The sequence below is a fragment of the Aphelocoma coerulescens genome, chromosome 2 (assembly GCF_041296385.1).
Source record: "Aphelocoma coerulescens isolate FSJ_1873_10779 chromosome 2, UR_Acoe_1.0, whole genome shotgun sequence".
In the NCBI taxonomy this organism is placed as follows: domain Eukaryota; kingdom Metazoa; phylum Chordata; class Aves; order Passeriformes; family Corvidae; genus Aphelocoma; species Aphelocoma coerulescens.
In genome coordinates, this window is record NC_091015.1 from 26568572 (window position 1) to 26590106 (window position 21535).

The 21535-nt window shown below is 43.1% G+C and overlaps 1 protein-coding gene across 2 annotated transcripts in view; it reads right to left on the minus strand.

Annotated features, from left to right (window-relative positions):
- Window positions 1-6242: 6242 nt before the first annotated feature.
- Window positions 6243-21535, minus strand: part of LOC138106370 (electrogenic aspartate/glutamate antiporter SLC25A13, mitochondrial) — a 103187-nt gene continuing 87894 nt past the window's right edge. For both annotated transcript variants that reach the window (XM_069006880.1, XM_069006879.1), the window contains 4 exons: window positions 12358-12496; window positions 8439-8597; window positions 8268-8358; window positions 6243-7388 (listed from right to left, as the gene is read on the minus strand). In XM_069006880.1, the coding sequence (XP_068862981.1) occupies window positions 7199-7388; window positions 8268-8358; window positions 8439-8597; window positions 12358-12496 (579 nt within the window). In that variant the 3' untranslated portion in view covers window positions 6243-7198. The remainder of the gene's footprint in view (window positions 7389-8267; window positions 8359-8438; window positions 8598-12357; window positions 12497-21535) is intronic.

Here is a 21535-nt window from a genome sequence, read left to right on the forward strand (position 1 = left end):
TCTGTAAATAGATACCTTTGGCATTGGGACTGGCCAGTAGTGGACCTACGTGCATCAGACCCTGCTACCAATTTTACCTGGGCAAGCACTGCTGCATGTCAGCTTATGGGCTAATTTTTATTTCCCCTCCAATCCCAGCATGCTTACCTGCACACACATATACACACAGAGCAGCAGCATGCTGCCATATGTGCTGAGAGACAAGGCCTCCTCAGACTGTCCTGAGGGATAGGTTGGGACAGGGGACACAGGAATAGGCTCTTTTATAAAAATCTCTTCTGGCTTGAGCAAAGAAACAGAGTGCAGACTGGTCTCACTGAGTGCTGTGGCCCAGATAGACATTGGTAGTGAGGCTGCTTGATATGTCTATGTCACAACACTCTGCTGAGCCAGAGGACAGCTCTGACATCTAGATTCAGCAGTAGTTCACACTCAGGGGCATGGAGGTGAACCATTTTAGCAAGAAATACTGTGAGTCTGGCAAGAAAGATCTTGTACCTTAAGTTTCTCGTATTGTCTCATTGCCACATCTTGTCTTTGGGCAGTCATCTTGAGGAATAAACACGTCATCTAATCATGTTTGGGGCTATGGTCTGGTCCAGAACCACTGGGAAGTCTGCACTGCTAAAGCCAGGGCAGACAAAGAAAATAAATCCTTTGGAAAAGCTGCATTTCCCTCATCCTTGTGGTGGTTAGAAGCAACTCCCAGTGAGAGTGCATGGGCTACTTTCTTCTTCATAGTGGAACCTGTAAATATCTCCCAGTGCCCATGGAAGTGTCCTGCCACTGGGCTGTGGGGAGCATCTTCTCCCAGAAGGCCTTGCACACAGCAGAGATACATCAGTCGTTTTCTGGTGGCTCCCTGAGATTGGAGCCATGTGTTAGAGAACTCTTGTGTTCCTCCTGCTCCCCTGGGTGCTTTGGGAGTTGTCCTGAAGAACCAGTGTAGGACTTGAAGCATTTTTGTAGCTTAAAGGTGAATGCTAACAAACCAGCCAGGTGAGATGACTGTAAAGGATCAGTTTAGATATCATCTCTGGGTTTTGACCTGTTTTCATTTCAAAAGCTGTAAGTGTTGTCTGTGTGGGTAAGGCAGATGTGGTGCAAAGTGGAAGAGAGGGAGGCACAGTTGGTTCTCAGTGTGTCACAAGATCGAGAACGTGCACAGGTGGATACCCAAAGTACTGCTGTCATGGGAGGCAGAGGTGGGAACTCACTACACTTCCACCTGCTGGAGGAGCTGCACATCACAAAGTGTGGGGACACCATCTGAGAGTGCCTGTGATGTAACGGGAAGGGCATTCAGCTGATGTTGTCTCCCATTCATCATTATCAGTGCAGTGGGAACAGCTGGCAAATTTGCTTCTACTTTTTCCATATTACTGCTCAGCTTTTGGAATCTAAGGGGGGGGTCTGCGTGTTCATGTCCAAGTTCTCCCTACTTCACGGCATTAATAGCTTCTGAAATGGTTTTAAGAGCAGCCTCAGAAGACCTTCAGCAGTTGCTGCTGTGTGCAAATCAATATGACCAAAGTCCTTTTTTGAAATTTTTCTCTCCTTTTTTTGTGTGTGTGGGGTTCAGCAGTACACACTGAGGGAACACACAGAGGGAACAAGGAAAAGATCTGAATTTCCACAGAAATCTCCAGGTTTGTATGAACAGAGCATTAACATGAAAGGGCCATTTCACACACTTGAAGCAGATGGAAAAGCACCCAAGAACAAGAGGCATTTACTTCCCTTCTGCTGCTCCTGATTGTCCTGCAGTGGAGTTTCTGGCCCGCCCTTGTTGCTGCTCTTCCAGGCATCTCCCACAGTTCTTGTTTGATTTTCCTGCTGCTAAACAAATAGCTCCACTTCACGGGCTTTCTAAAAGAGCCCATATGACAAAATGTTTCTCAGAATCTGCCCAGTAGGGAAATAAATACAAAATTATCCTTTAATTTGAGCAAAGAGAAATCACCTTCTCCAGTCTCTTTTGCCTACAAACATCCAGAGAATAGAAGGAAGAACATAAAGGGTTATGCCCTATGCTCTAGCACTGTGAGGATGCTGCCATGACTGCTCTGGGTGTGGAATGGGTCGGAAGACAGCCTGGCTCTTTTAGGGCCATTGCAAGTGAGCTTTCTGTGAAGGACATAAACTGTGTGCTCAGACAGCTGGAGGGCACATCTGAACCACAGAGGTCAGAAAAAGCAAACCCAACTAGAGCAGAAGTAGGCAGGTGGCAAGAAGAGGCTGAATTGAGGATTAGGATGGAGGACAGGACTGTGAGGTGGATGTGGAAGGGACAAGTCTCCTATACTTGTTGAAGGAAAGTCCAGAGTCTCCCTTGATTTCAGTGCCAAGGATCAGAGCTACACCACGAGTGAGGGGCAGAGGAATGATGTGGCCAGGGACTTGGGATTTGTTCTGAAGGGAGCTGTGAAAGGACATGGGGAGACGTGACAAGTGGCACTGGGTGTGGAAGCTAAAGGCATTACCTAAAAGTTCGTGAAGCAGGGTTCTTCAGCTTTATGACGTGTACTTTGTTCAAGAGACCCCATGGTAAAAGAGAAAGAAGATGATAGCCAGGTATACTGAAAGAACACATCCACAGCACTGGCCAACCTGGAATCTGACCAGGACACACAAAACTGAGCATGGGGCTGCACTGCCAGGTCCATCATGTAAATAACAGCACTTGGACCAAGTGGATCTTTGAAAGGTGGAAGTGAAATGGGCTACCTCTGGAGTCTGAGAACACCACAAACATCTCCACAGAAAGGCTGTCAGAGCAAGTCTTTGCTGCTGAGATTAGACTCAGCAGAATTGTCTATACTACTTCAAAGAGAAAAGGCAGGCAGGACAAATGGTGCTGGGTTGCAATGATTCAGGAGCTGCAGCATTTTCCACAGGGTACTTGGCAAGTGCTCCATAATACATTTTCCAAGATGGATGGTGTTTCCTCTTGGGTCTCAAAACCAGTGCCCGAAACACTTGCTACTTCTGAAAACATCAGAGCCCCTACCACACCCTGGAATATCATCATCTCACACTACAAATGACAGCCTGCATCTCTAGGGCTATGGAAACAACTAGGAATAGGCTCTTTCACACAAGACAGGTGGAAAAAGCTCTTAAGAGTTTTAGTGACTGTAGATAAAACGCATGCACAGCAGAAGACTGGAAACCCCTCATGGAGCAAAACGGCATCCCACATGGACTGGGATGGTCTCCATTGACCAGTGACAATGTCACCAGGGCAGCACCAGTCCTAAGGCAGGACTCAGTGCCTAAAGATGCTGTAGAGCAGCCACCTGTCCTTGGGAAGCTTACAGGACTGGTTCTCCTTCAAAGTCATAAGATAAAAGATACTTCTGAAGTAACACCACCATGTCTGATACACAGTGTCTGCACAGCCTGGGGTGTGAGGAAGGCCAGGCAATATAACTACAGCAGCTGGAATGAATCTTGCAAGCAATAGTACTGCTTCCTGGTGCGATGAGGAACAGTGCAAGGAGCAGTTAAAATGATTACTACACTTCAAATGTCATCTCTCTGAAGGGCAACAGACACTTTGATGACATCCCAACACTCAGCACCAGGAGAGGCTGCCCAGTCTCACCGCCTGAGTTATCTGCTGCTCACCATGCAGAAAGCAGAACCACCATATGGCATTAAAGAAACCATCTCAGGCTGCTTCTGTGTTATTTGCTGTGTTTGAAGGTCTCTGGAGACACCTAAAATACAAGCATCTTGAGATTTGTATATTCCCAGCCATTAAATAACTTACAAATGATCACTATCTCTGCAAACCGCCTTCTAGTTTATGCAAAAAAGGCAAATGTTTAAAACAAAAACAGAGTCTGAGTTTCACAGCAGTGTTTAAACAGCAAAGCTGGAGGATTCCTGATTGTCCCTGTGCCACTGGAGAGGAGCTCAGCAGCATGCACTGTGACATGTATGTGCACATGGAGGCTACAGCAGAGTCATTCTGAGCAGGCTGTCCCCTCCTAAGATGATGCAGAGCAGTTTGTCAGGTTTTGTATTTTTAGCAGTTTTAGAAAAACCTGCCCAAGTTATTTTTGAAGCCCGTGGTATGTTTGGTCATAAAAGCATCCCTGCAAACTGTCAATATTAAGTCAGCTTAAGCCCAGCCCATTCCCTGGGGACCAGGCAGAAAAGCATCTCTCGGCTTCTGCTGGACCGAGAAACACAAACATGGGATAACTGCTTCAGGGACACCCCTGCCCCACTCTCAGTCCGACAGGTAACATCATCAGTACTTGGCCATTTTTCTTCTAGAACTGCTGTCACAGGGAGTTAGCTGGAGTGCAGGAAGCAAGTGAGGTTACTCTTTATCCATTTGCATAACTCATGCAGAAACCAAGAGAGGACAAACATTGTCCTCAGGGTGTTTTGTTTGTTTGCAAGGCAATCTGACAATTCTTGGCCTGCAAGCTTTTCAGAGCAGGAATGCATCCTTTTGTGTCTGGAGGAAGCCGACTGTGGGCACAGATCTTCCCCAAGATCTCTGGGCAGAGCTGCAGCACGATTTGGAATGTTTTGAACTGGGCTTCATGTTAACAAAGCAGCCACTGGCTCTTCCAACACTGCTGCCCCTGCCTCTGCTGTCTACTGACCCTGAAGAGATGGGCAGAAGGAGAGAACAATCCTCCAGGAAAGTTAATGGGGAAGGGAAGGGCCACCATGGATGGGGGTGTCAGTCCAGTCTTTCTCAGAGGAGATGAAGGCTGCAGCCTTCTGAGATGGATTTGCCATAGGAGAGCTGTGCCTGAGCTTTGTTCCTGGGATGGGAGCTTTGCCCTTCATCCCCAGAATAAAGAACAAGTCACAAATACACTGCCAGGCCTGGGAGTGAGAGGGCACCAGGAGGCAGAGAAATTGGTTTTGTGGAACATAAGCAACGAATGGTCTTTATCACACGAGCCAAGAAGTTGTGCAAGCCCTACAATAACCCGGCTCTAATTCCTCTTCTGCTCCCGGCTGCAAAGCTCCAGCAGCACTGGGGTTCGGTGTCAGGCAGCAGAGGGATGTGCTCTGGTGGGTGCAGCCTGGGTGTCCCCCTCCAGACTGAGCCAGGAGGGAGCAGCTGCCAGCCAAGCCCCTCCAGTGGCCAGGCATTTCCTCCCCTGGATCAGGGAGAAGGTACCGCTCTGCACTCAGACATCTTCCCTGAGCTGCTGACTTTTCACAGAAACCCCTGACATGGTATGTCAGGCAAATCTGAGGGATGAAGTATACAACCAGCTCTTAAACAGCCTAAGATCTCACATGTGAAGCACAGGCAGCTCCCAGTGAGAATGTTTTACTTCTATGACAAGCCTTAACCAAAAATCCCAACTGTTAATTTTGAAGTAATAGTAGAGACAGCTTCTTTTCCCCCTATTTCTGAAATGAAGGAGATGTTGTTTGGAGAGACTTGGATACTCAGGGCTGAGAGGAAGCAGCTCCTGGCTGTCAGAGCCCAGTGCAGTCTCTGCACACTGGTTTAGCCAGACTCCAAGATGCAGCCACAGGCAAATGTCATCTGCTCCCCTCGCCTTCACACGCACAAGTGCTGCTACTCCAACCCCCAAACTCCATTTCACTAGTAACTTAAAAAATACAAAAAATTAGTCCAAGAGAATAATTTTCATGATGACCCAAATACAAAACCAGAGTGATTTCCATTTCAGTATTTCCACAAATTACAGCACAGTGTGATACTGCACACCAAACTCATTCTTCTGCAGAGATGCTGCATCTGTGCATTCCCGCAGTTTACAGCCAAGGTTGAAGGCACCCACCCCTCACCCGCCCCTCTCCAAGGAGACAAGTAAGGTCAAATTCCTCATCTTAAGAGGTATCATAGAAGACACCCACAGGACCTTCAAGTGACTAGGTGATCATAACCATTAACCTCCCCCCAAAAGTAAAGATCAAATATCAAAGCTTACTCCAATCCTGGCTTTTGACTGAAGAAAAGTTTCTTTTTTCCTGAGTGACATCTCCACCAAGAGATGTCTTTTCTAGGCAGGGGAACTGTGGTAATTTGTTCTCAAGCTGCAAGTGTTTTTATAGCCTACAAGTGCAAATATTAGCTTCATCTTAACCTGACTTTATCACTGAAGTCGAACAAGACATTTGATGTACTGTGTTATTTCCGTAACAGAATACCATGTGTGCATCTCTTTGAAAGGTTTATTTCTATCTCCATAAATACAGAATTTTCTAAACACTGTGCAAGGCACCAAAAATTAAGTAAAATCTTTTATTTTAGATTATAATAATCTCTTTTGACTCAATGAAGTAAATAAGAATCTGAAACCACCTATTTGCCAATTACAAGCCAGCAGTTAAGGCAGGTACCATTGATACAGTGCATGAATTTTCTATTGCAGTTATTTAAACAAGCAGCGTTTTACTATAGAAGTGCATATACAGACTGAATTCCAAACACCAGCAACCCAAGATAGGCACCTAGTTATGAAATTTTCTTGTATGTGTAGTAGAATGCCAAAAGTTCTGCCATAAAGTGCAAGGACTATGGACAATAACACTTTCTTTTGAGCATTTTGATACCAGTAACATAATACAACGGCTAAACATTTATAAATGTGGTTTCCATTACAAAAACATGTTCCACATAAAAGCTCCATAATACAATCCAGAAACAGAACTTGTGCGTGTACAGATGTAGGAAGTTGAAGCTGTACTGCCTTACTTAGGTACCGGGTATGTATTTGCTGACCTCTACAGCCACGCACCAAGTTCAAACCCAATTTACACGCACAGTCCAAATCATTCTGCTTTGAGCACCGTGATACCCACTGAGCTTTCCATTTGAGTGACAATGTGCGACATCTGCCCTGGTAATCTGCAACAGAGCATTGCCTGTAAAATGATCTGGTTCACAGCTCTCACCCAGCCCTCCCCAATAAATGGAACCTAAAATTAGTGTCTTCCCAACATAAGCACATGTCAGATGTGGACAAATACATTCATGGTCCCAAACTTAAAACAACTGGTAAGAATTTCACAGTGATCTGGTTACGGAAGCACAAAGACAAATGATTACATTTAAGATGAAAGTTACCTTAAAACTCAAATGAAGCTAATCTTTTATATGATGAGAAGCTAAAGGAACAAAGTATTGACCAATTACAAAAGTGGCTCTTTCCCAACTAATAACAAAAACCCTACAGCAATAAACTTAGGGTCCTACTGCTGCAGCAGCCTTTGAGGTAGGTGGCGATGGCTTAAACCGAGGTAGGTAAAGTCCAAACTTGTTTTCAATCCCTGCAAAAGTGGCAACTGCCAACTTATAACCACCAACATGGTCAGGGTTAGGAGCAGGGAGCGTGATCCTAGATTTAGGAACTGTCTCTGATCCAGCTGGTTTTCTGCAAAATAATAAAAATAATAAATTAACTTCCACAGAGTAAAATCAGTATTCACAAAAGTCTCCTCCATAAAGTAAATTAATGAGACATCTGAGTGTACTTCCCTGTAAGTAACTAAATTAAATACTGCAATGTAAGGAGAAATACCCTGTTTTAAAACCTTCCAGAACAGTTAGGAGCCTTCATGTTGATTGAGTATGGTCAAATCCAGATAAAATTTGCAGTGCATTAATCAGAACTGCAGTTTGAGGTAATGGGTTCATAAGTCTTTGCTACAGCACACAACCAATCCAGGAACATAGCAGAGTTTAAGTAATTTTTGTGGTGGCTTTCAAACTGCTGTCCCCAAAGATCCATAAAGAGTCTGCAGCTGCTCTGGGATCAAGTTAAACAGCTATATATGCACATCCACCTGTATTGCCAACAAAGGCAGGAGGCACAGCTGAAGCTCCAACAAATTGGTTTTGAACTTGGTGACAACTGTATACTTTTTTGGATGTTAAATGCCCTAATCAGGGACACAGCTCTTCCACCAAATAATGAGGACGAATGCAGAGTGTATCCTGACCTGGCAGGCATCACATTTTCCCTACAGTTACATCCCCAGCCCATTATTTAGCCTCCCACTGTCTCTGTTTATGCTAACATAGGTCCCCTGCTTGAAATTGTGATATAAAATGTGGTAATATCTTGCTATGAAACAGGTACTGGAATATCATCCCAACCTCCATGAGTATAGTGTGCTTTAAATAATATTTACAAAGCCTCTACAACATGTCCTAGCAAGCCCCTGGCTCTGATGTTCCAACGAAGACCAAGACCCAACAGAACCAAGGATAACTTCAGGATCCCTGGTATATTCAGATACCACATACTTACACTCCTCCGAAGTCCACATAAAACCATCTCTGCAGTAGCTCGTAAGTCACCAGAGTTACACCAAACTGAGGAGAAGATCGAAATACACGAGCTTGAAAGAAAAGAATACAGTTCCTAAGTGACAAATGCCTCAATTAGAAATCACCTGGCAATAAAAGCTCTTTTACACACCTCCTGCTCCTTTCCAGAGAGCCTTTGGACCTTCTTCCCGCAGGATCTTGGCAAAACAGTCCACAACACCGCTGTAGGTGGTCTGTCCTGCTCGGGCTGCCACCTGTAGCCTTGTTTTGATCACATCTGCAGGGGTGACCAGAGACGCTGCAGGCATACCTGCCCAACACAAAAGTCATCAGGTGGGTACCACTGGCTTGGCACATATGCTACACACACCTCATTTATCCAGAGGTAAGCAGGTCTTTCCTCCTTACATCAGGAGAATCCAGCCACATTTGATTTAAGCAGAAGCCGGGAAGGAGAACAAGCAACAAGCAACAAAAGGTGGCTGTTGTGGATGTGGCTTAACCCAGAGAGAGCTTCTCCCAGAGGAACCACCATATCACATGCTTCCTGCCAAGCTGGGAGGCACAGATTGGAGTTTTCAGTGCTAATCAGAAACTTGCATAGTTAATAAGCACAAAGCTTTTGGAGGGAAGGTTGATATTTCCCTTTCCTTTTCATTCCTCTCTGTGGTTGCTGGCACCCTGGTTGTACACTGTGCTAGAATAGGCTGCAGACACATCCAAACACAGACACACAAACACCCCTCACGCAGCAATGCCACCGAGAACGAGATAATGCTGTGCATGCTCAGCATGGCTTGAGAGCTAAGGCTTACAAAACGGGTCATTCTTCTCATTAGGAATGGCAGACTGCTCAGCTGCAAAGCCACAGCTGACATCCTCAGCAGAATATGTGGAGGAAGATTTAAATTTACCCTGGCAGATAATCAACTGAAAGTAAAAAATACCAAATCACCAATGGGTGGTATTTCTAAAATCATTCCTATCCAAATTTGGGGCTGCCCATGTTTAGAAGTGGGGAAAAAAAAAAAAAAAGAAAAGCACCAAGACTGTACCCAGAAGACACTGTCTCTTACGGTTTTATTACTTTTCCATTCTGCATCTGTTCCAAACCAACGTGGTCAGATGTAGATGCATAAATCTCCTTTCCCTTTCTTTTTTTTCCGGCTTAGTAATTCTGTAACAACTTTTGTCCAAACCAGCATGGTCTGGCCTCAAGCTCCAGAGCACCCTTCCTGCAGACTGCTCCAAGAGATCAAATCATGTGCATATCACCAAAAGATTTCCTCCTCCTTTCCTTGTCCCCCCAAAATAACTCATTGACTGAGTGTGCACTCAGTGCAAGCACGAGCTGTCTGGCAGGCAAGCACTAAAACCTGGTCAAGGTTTTTGAACACCAGAAACACTGAAATTCCTCTTTGCTTAGCCTTACCCACACCAGGGTATTGCCTGAGTCTTCAATTTAAAGCCCGCCATTTGTCCTTCAAAAGCCAGCCAGTGTTTTCAAGAAAACCAAAGAACTTACTTAGAAACAATTCTGCTTACTACACGTTGACTTCCATCTCCTTATCACTCACTCTATATTATTGAGGATATTTTGCACTTGAGATACTTAAAATCCTTTTTTTAGGAACTATGTGTACAGGACAAAAGCATTTACAGACAAATTGAATTTACAGATTGCTGCCAAGAGAAGCTTACAATCAGAATGTGACAAATAGCCCAGCAGGAGCTGACAAGAAAAAAGAGGAGCTAGGGGAAGAGAAGGAGAAGTTCATGGAGGCAATAAGCAGACAGAGCAAATTAAGGAGAGATCCTGCAGATGATATCAGAATCATCTCAGAATACGCTGCGGCACAACAGGTTGAGACATCTGGTGAACACTGAAAACCAGCAGCAGATCAAGCTAGATGACATGCATGTTGCCTGTGACCCCAACCACAATGGAAAGGAAGTTAATGTAAGCAGTACAAGCAACAGGCACTGGCAAAGGACACAGGTGCACATCTGAGTACGGCTAGCTTGAATATCCCAGCAGCACGGGCTGTGTGTGGGAAGGGGGAGCTTCCCACACGCAGCCAGAGCTCATGCACACATCTGAAGTCCCATGACCAGGTGAGATTCCTGGCCAGAGAAGAGACATCAGCCCAGAGACCGAAGCCAGCTTTTCAGAAGTGGTGGGTGTTTTGTTCTGTCATTCCCTTGACTTTTGTCAAAAAAGTGGACACATGCACCCCCATCACGCTTTACATGTACCCAATAAAATAAATTTCTTGTTTTTTGTAAACAGTATGATGAGTGTTGTATCTCTAACACTATAATTTGCTCCTGAGAGTTAACCTAGGATGGGATTCACAGGAAGCACTGGGTAAAATTCACATTATAGCTAGATTGGTGAGCCATATCAGCAACAATAAAGACTGCTTCTGTGCCTGAACTTCAAAGGGACAGTTATCTCAGTCTGCAATCACCTGACAATGGCTAGAAAGAGAAAAATAGGAAAATCTAAGAAATTACTTGGCTTAAAAAACCCATCTTATGTTTCAAGTCCGTAAATATGATCTAAAGTTCAAAAATTGTTTTGTTCCATTAAAACGGGTGAGAAATAGGCTGGCTGTAAAAGCTCCTGTTGGAGGGTTTGGAGCCTAGCTCTGGAATTGGGTGGGGGAGGGGAGAGGACAAGGGGATTTTGAGTAGCAGTCACTGGAACACAGCTGGCTTTGCTAGTGCCAGCTCAATGCCTTTGGACTATGAGCTACTGAATAGAGATCTATATGCCTCAACAAGACAAACCAACTGATCTTAGCTGTTGTCTAAGACCAGATACTGGCTATAAAAGGGCCCTGCTCCTCAACAGACACAGTCCCAAGTATAATCTTGACCGGTCAGGAAGTTTTCTCAGGGAGGAGAAAGCTTAAAATCAAATGAGAAAACATTGCTAAACCACCTTTCTGTACTGGATTCATGCCATTCCATCATTTTTCTCACCTGGCAGGTCACAGCAGTCTGCCAGGGGCCATGCTGGAGGAAGAACCTGGGAGAGAGCAAGCAGCCCCTGCCTGATAAGCATGGTGGAAATACCTGCTGATGTGAGCCCTCCTGCTTGCTACTCACTCCCCTAAGGTCCTGTTGCACAAATTTGCAAGCCTATTTGTTTCCTAGGGGCAACCATAGACACTGCAGGAGCAGGACACTCAAGCTGCCCCCTGCAGCAGATAGCTATCAAGTGGAGGTCCCCTTTGGGTGTAGAATCTGGGTGCTGCAGAGGGCCCTGCCACACAGCACACAAGGGCAAGCTGAGGCTTACAAAGCCTGTCTCTGTCTTTTCCCTTAGGCTCTGGCACACTCAAGCTAAATTAATCTGTGAGAAGTTAAGCATGTTTGGGCTCTTCTGTCTGTTTTGCAGCAACCTAAAACAACCAAGTGCTCAAGATCACACTCTGCACCTCTGTCATATCTGGGTATGCTAGGAACTAGCAATCTGTGGTAGTGCAGAAATGTTTTCAAGATCCTCTGCTTTGTTTAATATTAAAAAAAAAATGATAAAGGTAAAATCCTCAAGAAGCCAGGTAACTTCATGGGATACTGAGGGTAGCAAATACTGTCATCATTTTGTCACCTGTTAAATCATTGTGTTTGGAGAGCTGTACTTCTAGTGTGGCTTCTGGACTATATATACCAAAATTCAAGACTCATTTGATCACAAATAATTTTATGAATGCCATGGTTTTGTTGATAAATCATTTCAACAAAACATTACCTCTCAGTGAGGCACAGCCAAAACCAGCAGAGTAACTTCACAAGGGATGATGATATATGATAACAAAACATCAGCAAAAAACTTTATTTTCCTTTTCTTTTGCTTCCTGAACGTTTTGATTATACCAGGAACTTACAGTATCTTCAACTTATTCTACAGCACGGTAACTTCATTGTTTCTGTGTAAGGTTGCAAAATACAGTATTGTTGCATACAGTCCTTTTGAGAGCTTTTGTTATTGTTGTCACTGCTGTAACTATTGTGCTGCCAACACAGTATAGAGCCACGAAAAAAGAAATCTGGGCACTTACCAGCTATTGATCCAGCCAAGAGCAGATTTCCAGGGCTAACCCTCCCATCTTCATTTGCAAATGAAGCTTTCAAATGAGCGTAACAGGGGAAGTAAATGGCAGAGAAGGGGATGTCACGCAAAAAACATGCCTTAGCACCCTGTGTTGAAAAAGAGACCAAGTTTTGAGAATGAGCAAATTTACCATGAATATCCAAGAACAGAGCAACATTGTATTTTTTCGTTTTGCTGCAAAGGGTTTATAGAAAAAGCAATTTCTCCTCAAAATTTTTAGAAATTCATGTATTTCACCCTGCTGAGGAGTGACTATGTGTTATTCCTTGGTTCACTAATTTCTGTCATTGTATGTATCTTGTCTACATGTCCTCCCTTACTCTGTAGCACTGTAGTTATGTGCTGGTAATGAAGAAAGTATCACATGTTTGAGTAAACTCTGGAAACACCTTTGGAGAACTTTAAATAGTTGACCTTGTAGCCATGAACCCATAGTGGGAGTGTGAGATGTGTTTGGAACAGACTGAGCCACAGGATAGGTCTGTCACCCCTCACTCCCACTTAAAAGAAATACTCCAGGGGAAACAGTGCCCAGTCCATACATCTAAACAGGCACTATAATTGATAATGCAACATATATCGAGGGGGTAGGGCCATAACACCAAGTCTTTTGCAGAACAGTAACAGCTTGATTTACTTGTGAATTTTGAAGTACAAATTATCTGGGATACAGTTTGTTTCAATGAATTTCATCTCTTACTGTTAAATTTGCCTTGTTATCAATTTGTGGAAGTGGCACAATCAGCCAACGAAGTTGCCAGCAATACAGCTGGTTTCAAATCTAAGAGAGAGGCAAACAGGGAAGAAGATTTTTGGGGTAGTGGCAAACAATCAAAAGTTTTTCAAGCAGAGGGAAAAGCAAAAAAGGCCACTAGGGAAGGTCTACCAAAATAAAATATCAAATAGTATCTGTGCTCCAACAGCAAAAGTAATTTGAAGTCTGCCTTTCCTCAGTATGGAGATCCAGAGGACACCAGAGCCTGCCAGGACTAAGACCAGGAGGAAAGCACAAACAAGAGGTGGCTTGGGAAAATGGGTAAAATCTTTCAGGCTTGAGAAAGAAATGGTTCATGGATGAGCCTAAGCCTCTTCTCTTTGAAGGAAGGGTGGAGACCTGGTGAAACTGCTTGAGGTTCATCCACAAACCCTCGGGGGGTGCCCTTGTTACTGTACTTCTCTTTTTCACAGGTCTACCAGACCATGCCTCAGTGCCAGACATTTCACAGGGGACATATTAATATCCACATAATTTAATTAAATCTAATGATATGCCTGGACACATCTGTAAGCTTAGCTTGGGCTGTAATACCAGTTAAAATATAGTGCTTATCCAAGTTGGATGCTGGTTATCAAAGACAAAGGAGCTGCAAGGTGTCAGAAAAACCGTAAAGTTGCCTTTCCACGAGGCAAGGCAGGGGAAGGCAGCAGGATGTGTGACAAGAAAACCAGGTCCTGCAAGCCACTTCTCCAAACACTCATAAGTGCAGTCTGCAGTCAGAGAATGCCTCTGAGAAAATAAAGATGTATTAAAAAGGCCATTAGATCTTGTAGTCAGACTCTGTGTGTCACAAACTCAGCTACTGAACACAGGGAGCACAACAGGCTCTGCTCCAGCTCCCACTGCTTCCCACCACACTTTGTCAGCTTATTTCTTGTGTTTTCAACTGAGTACTGACCACTTCCCCTGACACTCCCTTTGGAGGTTAGTGACTCCTGCTGTTCAGACCCTCTGGCTTCTCACTCAGTTGGATCTGTCTGATTTATGCTGCCAGTCGCTGGTTCTTGTTATGCCTTTCTAGAGATACTAAGGAAAATGCCATAAAGGAACTCAAAAAGCACTGGTGTTGGTGCTGCTCTGCCTGTATGTTCTACCTTGAGGACAGGGAGAAGGTGAACCTTTGTATTCAACAGAAACAAGGATTCTGGACTCTCATGTGCAACAGAAGCCTGTTTAACAATTTACCTTTAATCTTCAAATAGGAAGACAAGACTACAGTTTTACGAACTTCTGCATGAAAAAACCCAACAATTTAAGGATCAAATGTCCGCACTGTATTTACTTCACAGGAAAATTATGAAACTCACTACTGAAACATTCACAGACTGACATGGTTTCTTCAAAGATTTATTTTTAGAGCATGCTTCTCCTCAGAGCAAATCTCCTCGCTACCTTTGCCCTCAGGGCACATTACTTTTATTTTCTTTGCAATGTTGTCATCAAATACTGCACACATTTTTTCCTCTGCATTTTTTTCATACCCTGAAATATCCTGACATAGTTAAAATAACTTACAGAAATCAATAAAGTCCAAATGCAAGCAACTCTTAGTTCAACCTGAGCTGCTAATATTCCTCCCCCTTCATTAAAAGGCTCTTTTTCATGGGGCAGAAGTGGCATATTGTTAATATCACTAATAATATACATTCAGGTATGCAGAGAGGGAGGGATGTCCATCAGCTTAGTTGGCTCAGTGTAAACAAAACCTGGATCAAAACTTGGATCCACTTTAATAATAACCCAGCTTGGCTCTGGTCCAGCATTGCAACAGTCTAAAGTTTCCCCCCATCATTCCGTTTAAAGTCTGGGAAAGCATGTTTAAAAACAGGCCCCATTTAACTTCAAGTTAATCATCCGCAACCAGCCCAGGCCAATTAGGAAGGCTTAGGGAGATTGGCCACAGTATCTTGAAAAGCAAAAGAAACATTTATTTTACTTCTCGCACCTTTTTGATGTGGACAACGTGATGAAAGCCAAAGGGAGGTTTAATCAATCCCCAGAAAGCAGTAAGGAGCATCCACCCGAGTTTATTCTGGCAGCCAAGGTGCAGACCTGCCAGGCATGAAATTATTGGGAGATCCTACACACCAGGACATGTGCCTTCCTCGAACAACAGCCAGTTGGCTCCCATCTTCAATCTCTTTAATAACCTTAAAGCTCTTAATCTCGGATAGTATCTCACTGAATAAACCAACAGAGGAAAAAAAACCCTGATTGTCAAAGATTCGGATAAATAAGCCCAAGTCAGTGCTGGGACAGGTTCTTTAGCATGCTAATTCCTGCTTATACCAGCTCTACCTGCAAATAAGGCTCTAAACAAACTATTTCTACTACAAGGGGAGGGTAATTATACTGACAAAGGCACCTCTGTGTCGGGTTGGGCAGAAGGAGCCGGCAGGTCTGGGAGACGCAGGCTTAGCCTAGTCTCCTGCAGTGAATGCACATTGTCTAGTGCAGGGGGAAAAATGCCAGACTGGGGGGACCTAGCAGCATTCAAGACAACAGTGGTGCACCTTGTCTGAGAGAGTTATTTAATGCTTCTGGCACCTGTACTTACAGCCACCCCCTCTTTTTCTCTTTTACAGGTTTAGAATTTATTTGGCATGTATAATTGTTATTTTGATCCTATAGCTACAAACAATAGGCAGCATGTCATTTCGTGATCATTTTGCATTCTTCTTGGGTTTTACTACAGACTTAACCCTTTAGAATCAGAGCCCTAGCAGCACCTAACAGGTTTTGAAACAGTCAATCAAATATTACTGGTATTTGCTTTCAAGGGCTGCATTCTTTTTTCCACTGTAAAATGACATTGCCTTAAAAGCTATTATAGGTTTTATTCACATACATTTATACCAACCAAAATATGAAACTGATTTAGAACATCAAGTTAGAGGAATAAAATGTTGATTTCAAATGCTCTACCAGCAATTTCAATTCAGTTTGCAGGAAAAAAAAGATAGCTGTTTTAGTTGGAAGGGCGTTGTTTAGGGTAATTTCAAAGGAAATTTCTGAAAAGCAGGTTCTCACATACGAGAACAGTCACAGATAGGCACGGTGGATGCAAAATGTAACTCAAAACTTTTACTCCTGTGTTTCATATGTTTGTCATCCTGCTGTAAACCCTCAGCTTCATGACATGAAATACCTCAGCTGTTATCAAAGGAACCAGGTGAGAGCTTCATACATATCCTGTCACCTGAGATTACACTTTCCAGGTCAACACACCAGAAGCTTGTTTATGAAGTATTTGGGGGTAAGGGAGGGGAGGGGGAAAAGGAGACTTTTGGAAGCTTTTCTGACTAGTTTTGGAAATAGAAACTGTGTTGGCAATATCAGCCAAAGCACAAATCTGAGCTAAGTACCTTGTAGTAATTATAAAAATAAACATTACCACAACCAACATACCCTTTCCTTGAAGAATCATTTACCACTCTATTATTTATTGTCTTCCTGGGATACAGAATAACTTTGTTGTGGAAAATTATGGAGTGGTACTGTCTGTTATGTTGTAAAGCACTATTCAGAATGATTATGTATACAAGGAGTAACATTTTATTAAACATTTTATGGCAGATATTATATGGATATGAGTTTGCTGTGATGTACAAAATAAGGAGGTATATTTACAGTGTTTATTTACATGAACACTTTAAAGATGTCTTTTAAAACCAATAGAATATAAATTCAACTGACTTTAACGGGACTTTATTCATATTAAGGTGTAAGACAGGTAGAAGACAGCAAATGTATTAGCTAATCTTGGATGATTACTTCAATATTCAGCTGTGGCTAGGGATTAAACAAAATCTATTAAAAATACTGAAAACCAGGAAAGTATCCTTTCCCATTTCTGCCAACACATACGACATTTTGCATTAGGTTAAATGATATTTTCCCTGACTGCGATATGTTGTCTCTATATTTTTAAGAATAGCTGTCATCTACAGAGTATCTGTAGCTAAAGAATTTACTAGTCACAAGCTTCCATGCCCTGGTTACTATTACTGGGAGAAAGAACACAAAGAGAGGAAACAAATTCCTTCTGCAAAAGTGCTGTTATGTGCCTCCCCAAAGCAGCAACTGGATTTTGAGAAGTACAATGTTTTAAAATACTTATTTACACAAGTAGTTCACAATTTTAGACAAAGGCAGAAAAAAATATTTGCTTTCTAGCTTTAAAGAATGACAGGGGTTCAACCCAGCAGTCAGCTTAATGAGCTGTATGTGTCAAATCTTTTTATTGCTGGAATTAACATGCATTTTATTTCTAAGCTGCATATCATTACAGAATGGCTAATATCTGACCACCCAGTGAAGGAGCAGGGAGTCTCAGAGGAAGTTCTGACTGTAAATTTTGGCATTTATTATGACCCTAGACCTACTGTTTAGTTCTTTGGTGAGGAAGGAAGAGAAGGACATTTCAATTATCTGACCCTGAGCTATATGTGCTGTGATAGGAATTTTCCCCCAAAGAAAAACTTTAGGAGTTACAAAGGTCCAAGGACAGTCTCCTCAAAAGCACTAGGATGGTTTATTCCACTGTGTAGAAGGCTGAGCAACCAACTCAGATAACCAGCATGGAGGAACTCATGACTGAGCACAAATGCAGAAAATAAAATGGAAGCAGAGGTGGGTGTAGGCTACTCAGGATATACAGAACCACTGCTTGAGTGTGCTGCAATTCAGACAGAAAAGCCAAGGATCAGCTGGAGATCTATCTAGTAAGGGATGTGAAGGGGGAGTAAAAAGGGCTCTGGTAAACACATCAGCAGCAAAAGGACAATAAATAAATTGTGAGGCTGTTGCACAATGGGGGCAGGAAACCTAGTGACAAAGTACACGGAAAAAGCAGAGAAATTACATTTGTCTTGCTTTTTACTAGTAAAATCTGTCCCCAGGCCTCTCAGCTCCACAAGTTACCAGGAAAGTCTGCATTACCTGCAGACAGGGCACTTAGAGCCATCTGCACATACACAATCCTGAGACCAGAACAGATACCTCCAGTGGTGCCAAGACAGCTGGCTGATGACATTGTGAGGTTGTTATTAACTTCAAAAGGTCAAGTCAGACAAGGGGGTTCTGGTAAGTAGAACAGACAAACATCACACCCATCTTGAAGAGCAAGAAGGAAGATCTGGGAAACTGCAAGATGTTTGGGCACACCTCTGCTCCTGGGAGGTTTATGGAGCGAATGTTCCTGGAAGCCATTTCCAAGCATATGAAGGGCAAAAGAGAGACTGGGAACAACCAGTTTACCAAACTGCAGCTGACCAACCAGTTTGCCAGACCTGTAGAAAAGGGGACAGCAATGGATGTTGTACAACTTGACTAAAAGCCTGGCTTTTGAGATGGTCTGTCATAATATCCCATAGCTAAACCAGTGGAACATAAGCTGCACTCTCAGCAGATGATGCTGAATTGGGGAAGTAGTGTGCTATAGTGAAAGGCTGTTGCTCAGAGACACCTTCACAGGATGGAGATACAGGCAGACAAGAATACAATGAAGTCCAAATCAGCAAATGCAAGGTCCTGCACCTGGACTGGAACTGACCTATGCAGCAGCACAGGCTGAAAGCATTTTTGGAGAAAAAGTCTGGAGGATACTGTGCCCAAGTTGAGTATGGGTCAGCAACACCTCTTTGCAGTGAAGTCAGACAGCCACACCCTGGGCTATAGTAGCAAGAGTGCAAGGGAAGTGATTATTGCCTCCATTCAAGCACTGCTTGGACCACATCTGGAGCCCTGTGTCCAGTTCTGGTCTGTGCCATACAAAAAAGATGTTTTCACACTGGAGGGAGTCCAGTGCAGGGCCATCAAGCCAGTTGTGTAGTCCACGGCATATAAAGAGAGGAACTCAGTGTGCTCAACTCTGGCTTGCAGAGCAGGCTCAGAAGAGCAGGCTAGGGAGAAGACCTTATTGCCCACTTAAAGGAGAGTGCAGAGAAAGAAAACTACTCTTGGAGGTGCACAATGGAGGGATCACAGGAAACGGACAGCAGCTTGAATGTGGCCAATTCAATGAGGCCTAATGAAAAGGGTGTGTGTCTTTTTGTTTTTCTTTGTTTGCTTTAAACCATGAAGGTGGTTAAATACCTGGTCAGATTGCCCAGGTGACCTCCAGGACTGGCTCTCAACAAAAATTATTCTAACATCAAGTCTGCAAGTAGAGAGAGCACCGAGCAGAGATCTCGGCACAGTACTACTGTGAACTGTTTCTGTCGGTAGCACACTGAAGTGCCACACTCACATGCCAATGAATGATGCCAAAGAGTATTACTCTCACTTATACAGAGAGGCACCAAAACTATGCAATCCAGCTTCTCAGTGATCCTCAATGGAAATTCATTTGCACTAGAATGCTGGGATAATTATGATCATAATCAATACAAGATTCACTCAGCTGGATGCAAAAAGGGTTTACATAGCATTTCTTTTGTTAATTTGTTGGCATGAGATATAAGATTTATCTGTCTGTGCCTTGGTTTTCTCTGTTAATGCAAGACAGGAGCACTGAAATTACCTGTATCAGGGGTGTGTGGGCATTTTATTTTGAAATCCACAGGAAGTGCTTCATAGGTAGAAAATAATACCAAATATAAGAATTCAAATAACAAGCAGTACATCTTGTTAAGACATGCAGGAATTTGCCTCATGAAGCTAAGACCAATTCTTCACATCTTCTGGCTGCACTTAATACATTTTTCCTTGCTGACTACTATCTGGGACTCTTACAGATTTTCACCTGAATTTCAGCTTAAACAACTCATGGGAACTAAGCAGAGCATGCCAAATGGATCTGTAGTGGCAAGAACAGTTTTCAGGGATGACTTTTCTCTGAACTAGGAAAGGCGAATTTTTACTGCAGTCCTTGTAATGTGGTAAATAAAACTTATAACCAAAAAAGACATCCATTTATTTCAAATTAAAATTCCTGAAATTAGAAGTCTAAAATTTTGCTTTCAACACTTGCAAAAGAAAGTCAATCAGTTAGTTTAAGTCATGGCTAAGATAGACAAGTGTTTAAACAGCTGGAATACCTACATGAAGGCCCATTAAGCCTGCAAAGAAACTCCAAGATTCCCAAATAAAACTATTTTCTAGAATAACTATCTATTTTTGTTCTTCCACAGCAGTATGTATGGAGTAATACCTAGATCTACTAAAATAAGTACATTAAGGGCTTGAGATGCAAGTATTGTGTCTTGAGACCAAGGAACAAAGACCTCAGATGCAAATGGAAGAGTTGTTCATGTTAGAGTGAACAACATGAGAAGTACTGAGATAGTCATAAAATCCTCATTCCTTTTTTATAGTTCAAAGCCAATTTGAGTTGTTAAGAGTATGAACATTCCAAACATATCAAGATATTTCAGTTCTCATTAGTAGAAGATTCATTATTATTTGATGTCCACTTGGTCTTTACACTTACTAAATTAATTTAGAAGCTCCACCAGAGAAGGCAGCACCTACCAAATCTAGTCTCATCTGAAATCCATTTAAGACCATGGATGTGTCTGGGTAGCACTTACTGGGGCTGGTGACTGATGCAATGCGTTATTAATGCCTGCCTGGCCTCACAAACACTGCCAGCTCCAGCACAAGCATTCAGGAGAGGGCTGCTTTTGCCTCTAACACTGCTCTAACACAAGCACCTCAAGGCAGCTTAAAACTATTCTGAGACAGACAGGCTCCCCATGCCACAGCCATTCCTCCTTTTGACTGGGTACAACCATCCTGGGAAGCTACAGAAGGCTGGTGTGGTTTCAAAACAAATTAAGCCTTAAGGAGAAGAAGGCTTTAAGGACTCTCTTGTTCCAGATCATTATGTGGGTGCACCAATGCTCTCACCGGCACAGAGGAAAGGGGGCAGCTGCAGTGCCAAGTGTTTGGTAGAGAACAGCACAAACTGCCCAATTACAGACCTAGCTGTGACTAAGGGTGCCCTTGGACACAAGCCTTGTGACGTGGTCTGTGCTCAGTGGGTGCCTACCATCACCAGGCTAAATTCTCTACTTTTGTCAAATCATTCAAATTTTTGTAGGCAGTGAATCCTAATGACATACAAAAGGACATGAACACAAGAAGTAGGGTGGGAGGGTTAAAAGAAACAGAAACAAAGACAACTGCTGAGTAAAACCAAACCCAAACACTTCTGTGGCTTTTTTTTTTTTTTGTGGAGCAAAAATGAAGCAATGAAACTGTGTGTCTTGTGATTAGATAACTGTCTGTTTCAATGCAACATAGTGCTGTACTAGCTTGTGTTCATGTGTAGTCCTGACTAATATCCACCGGTATTTACTCTAGTGGATAGAAATAATTCATGATACAACCCAAGACATTAATG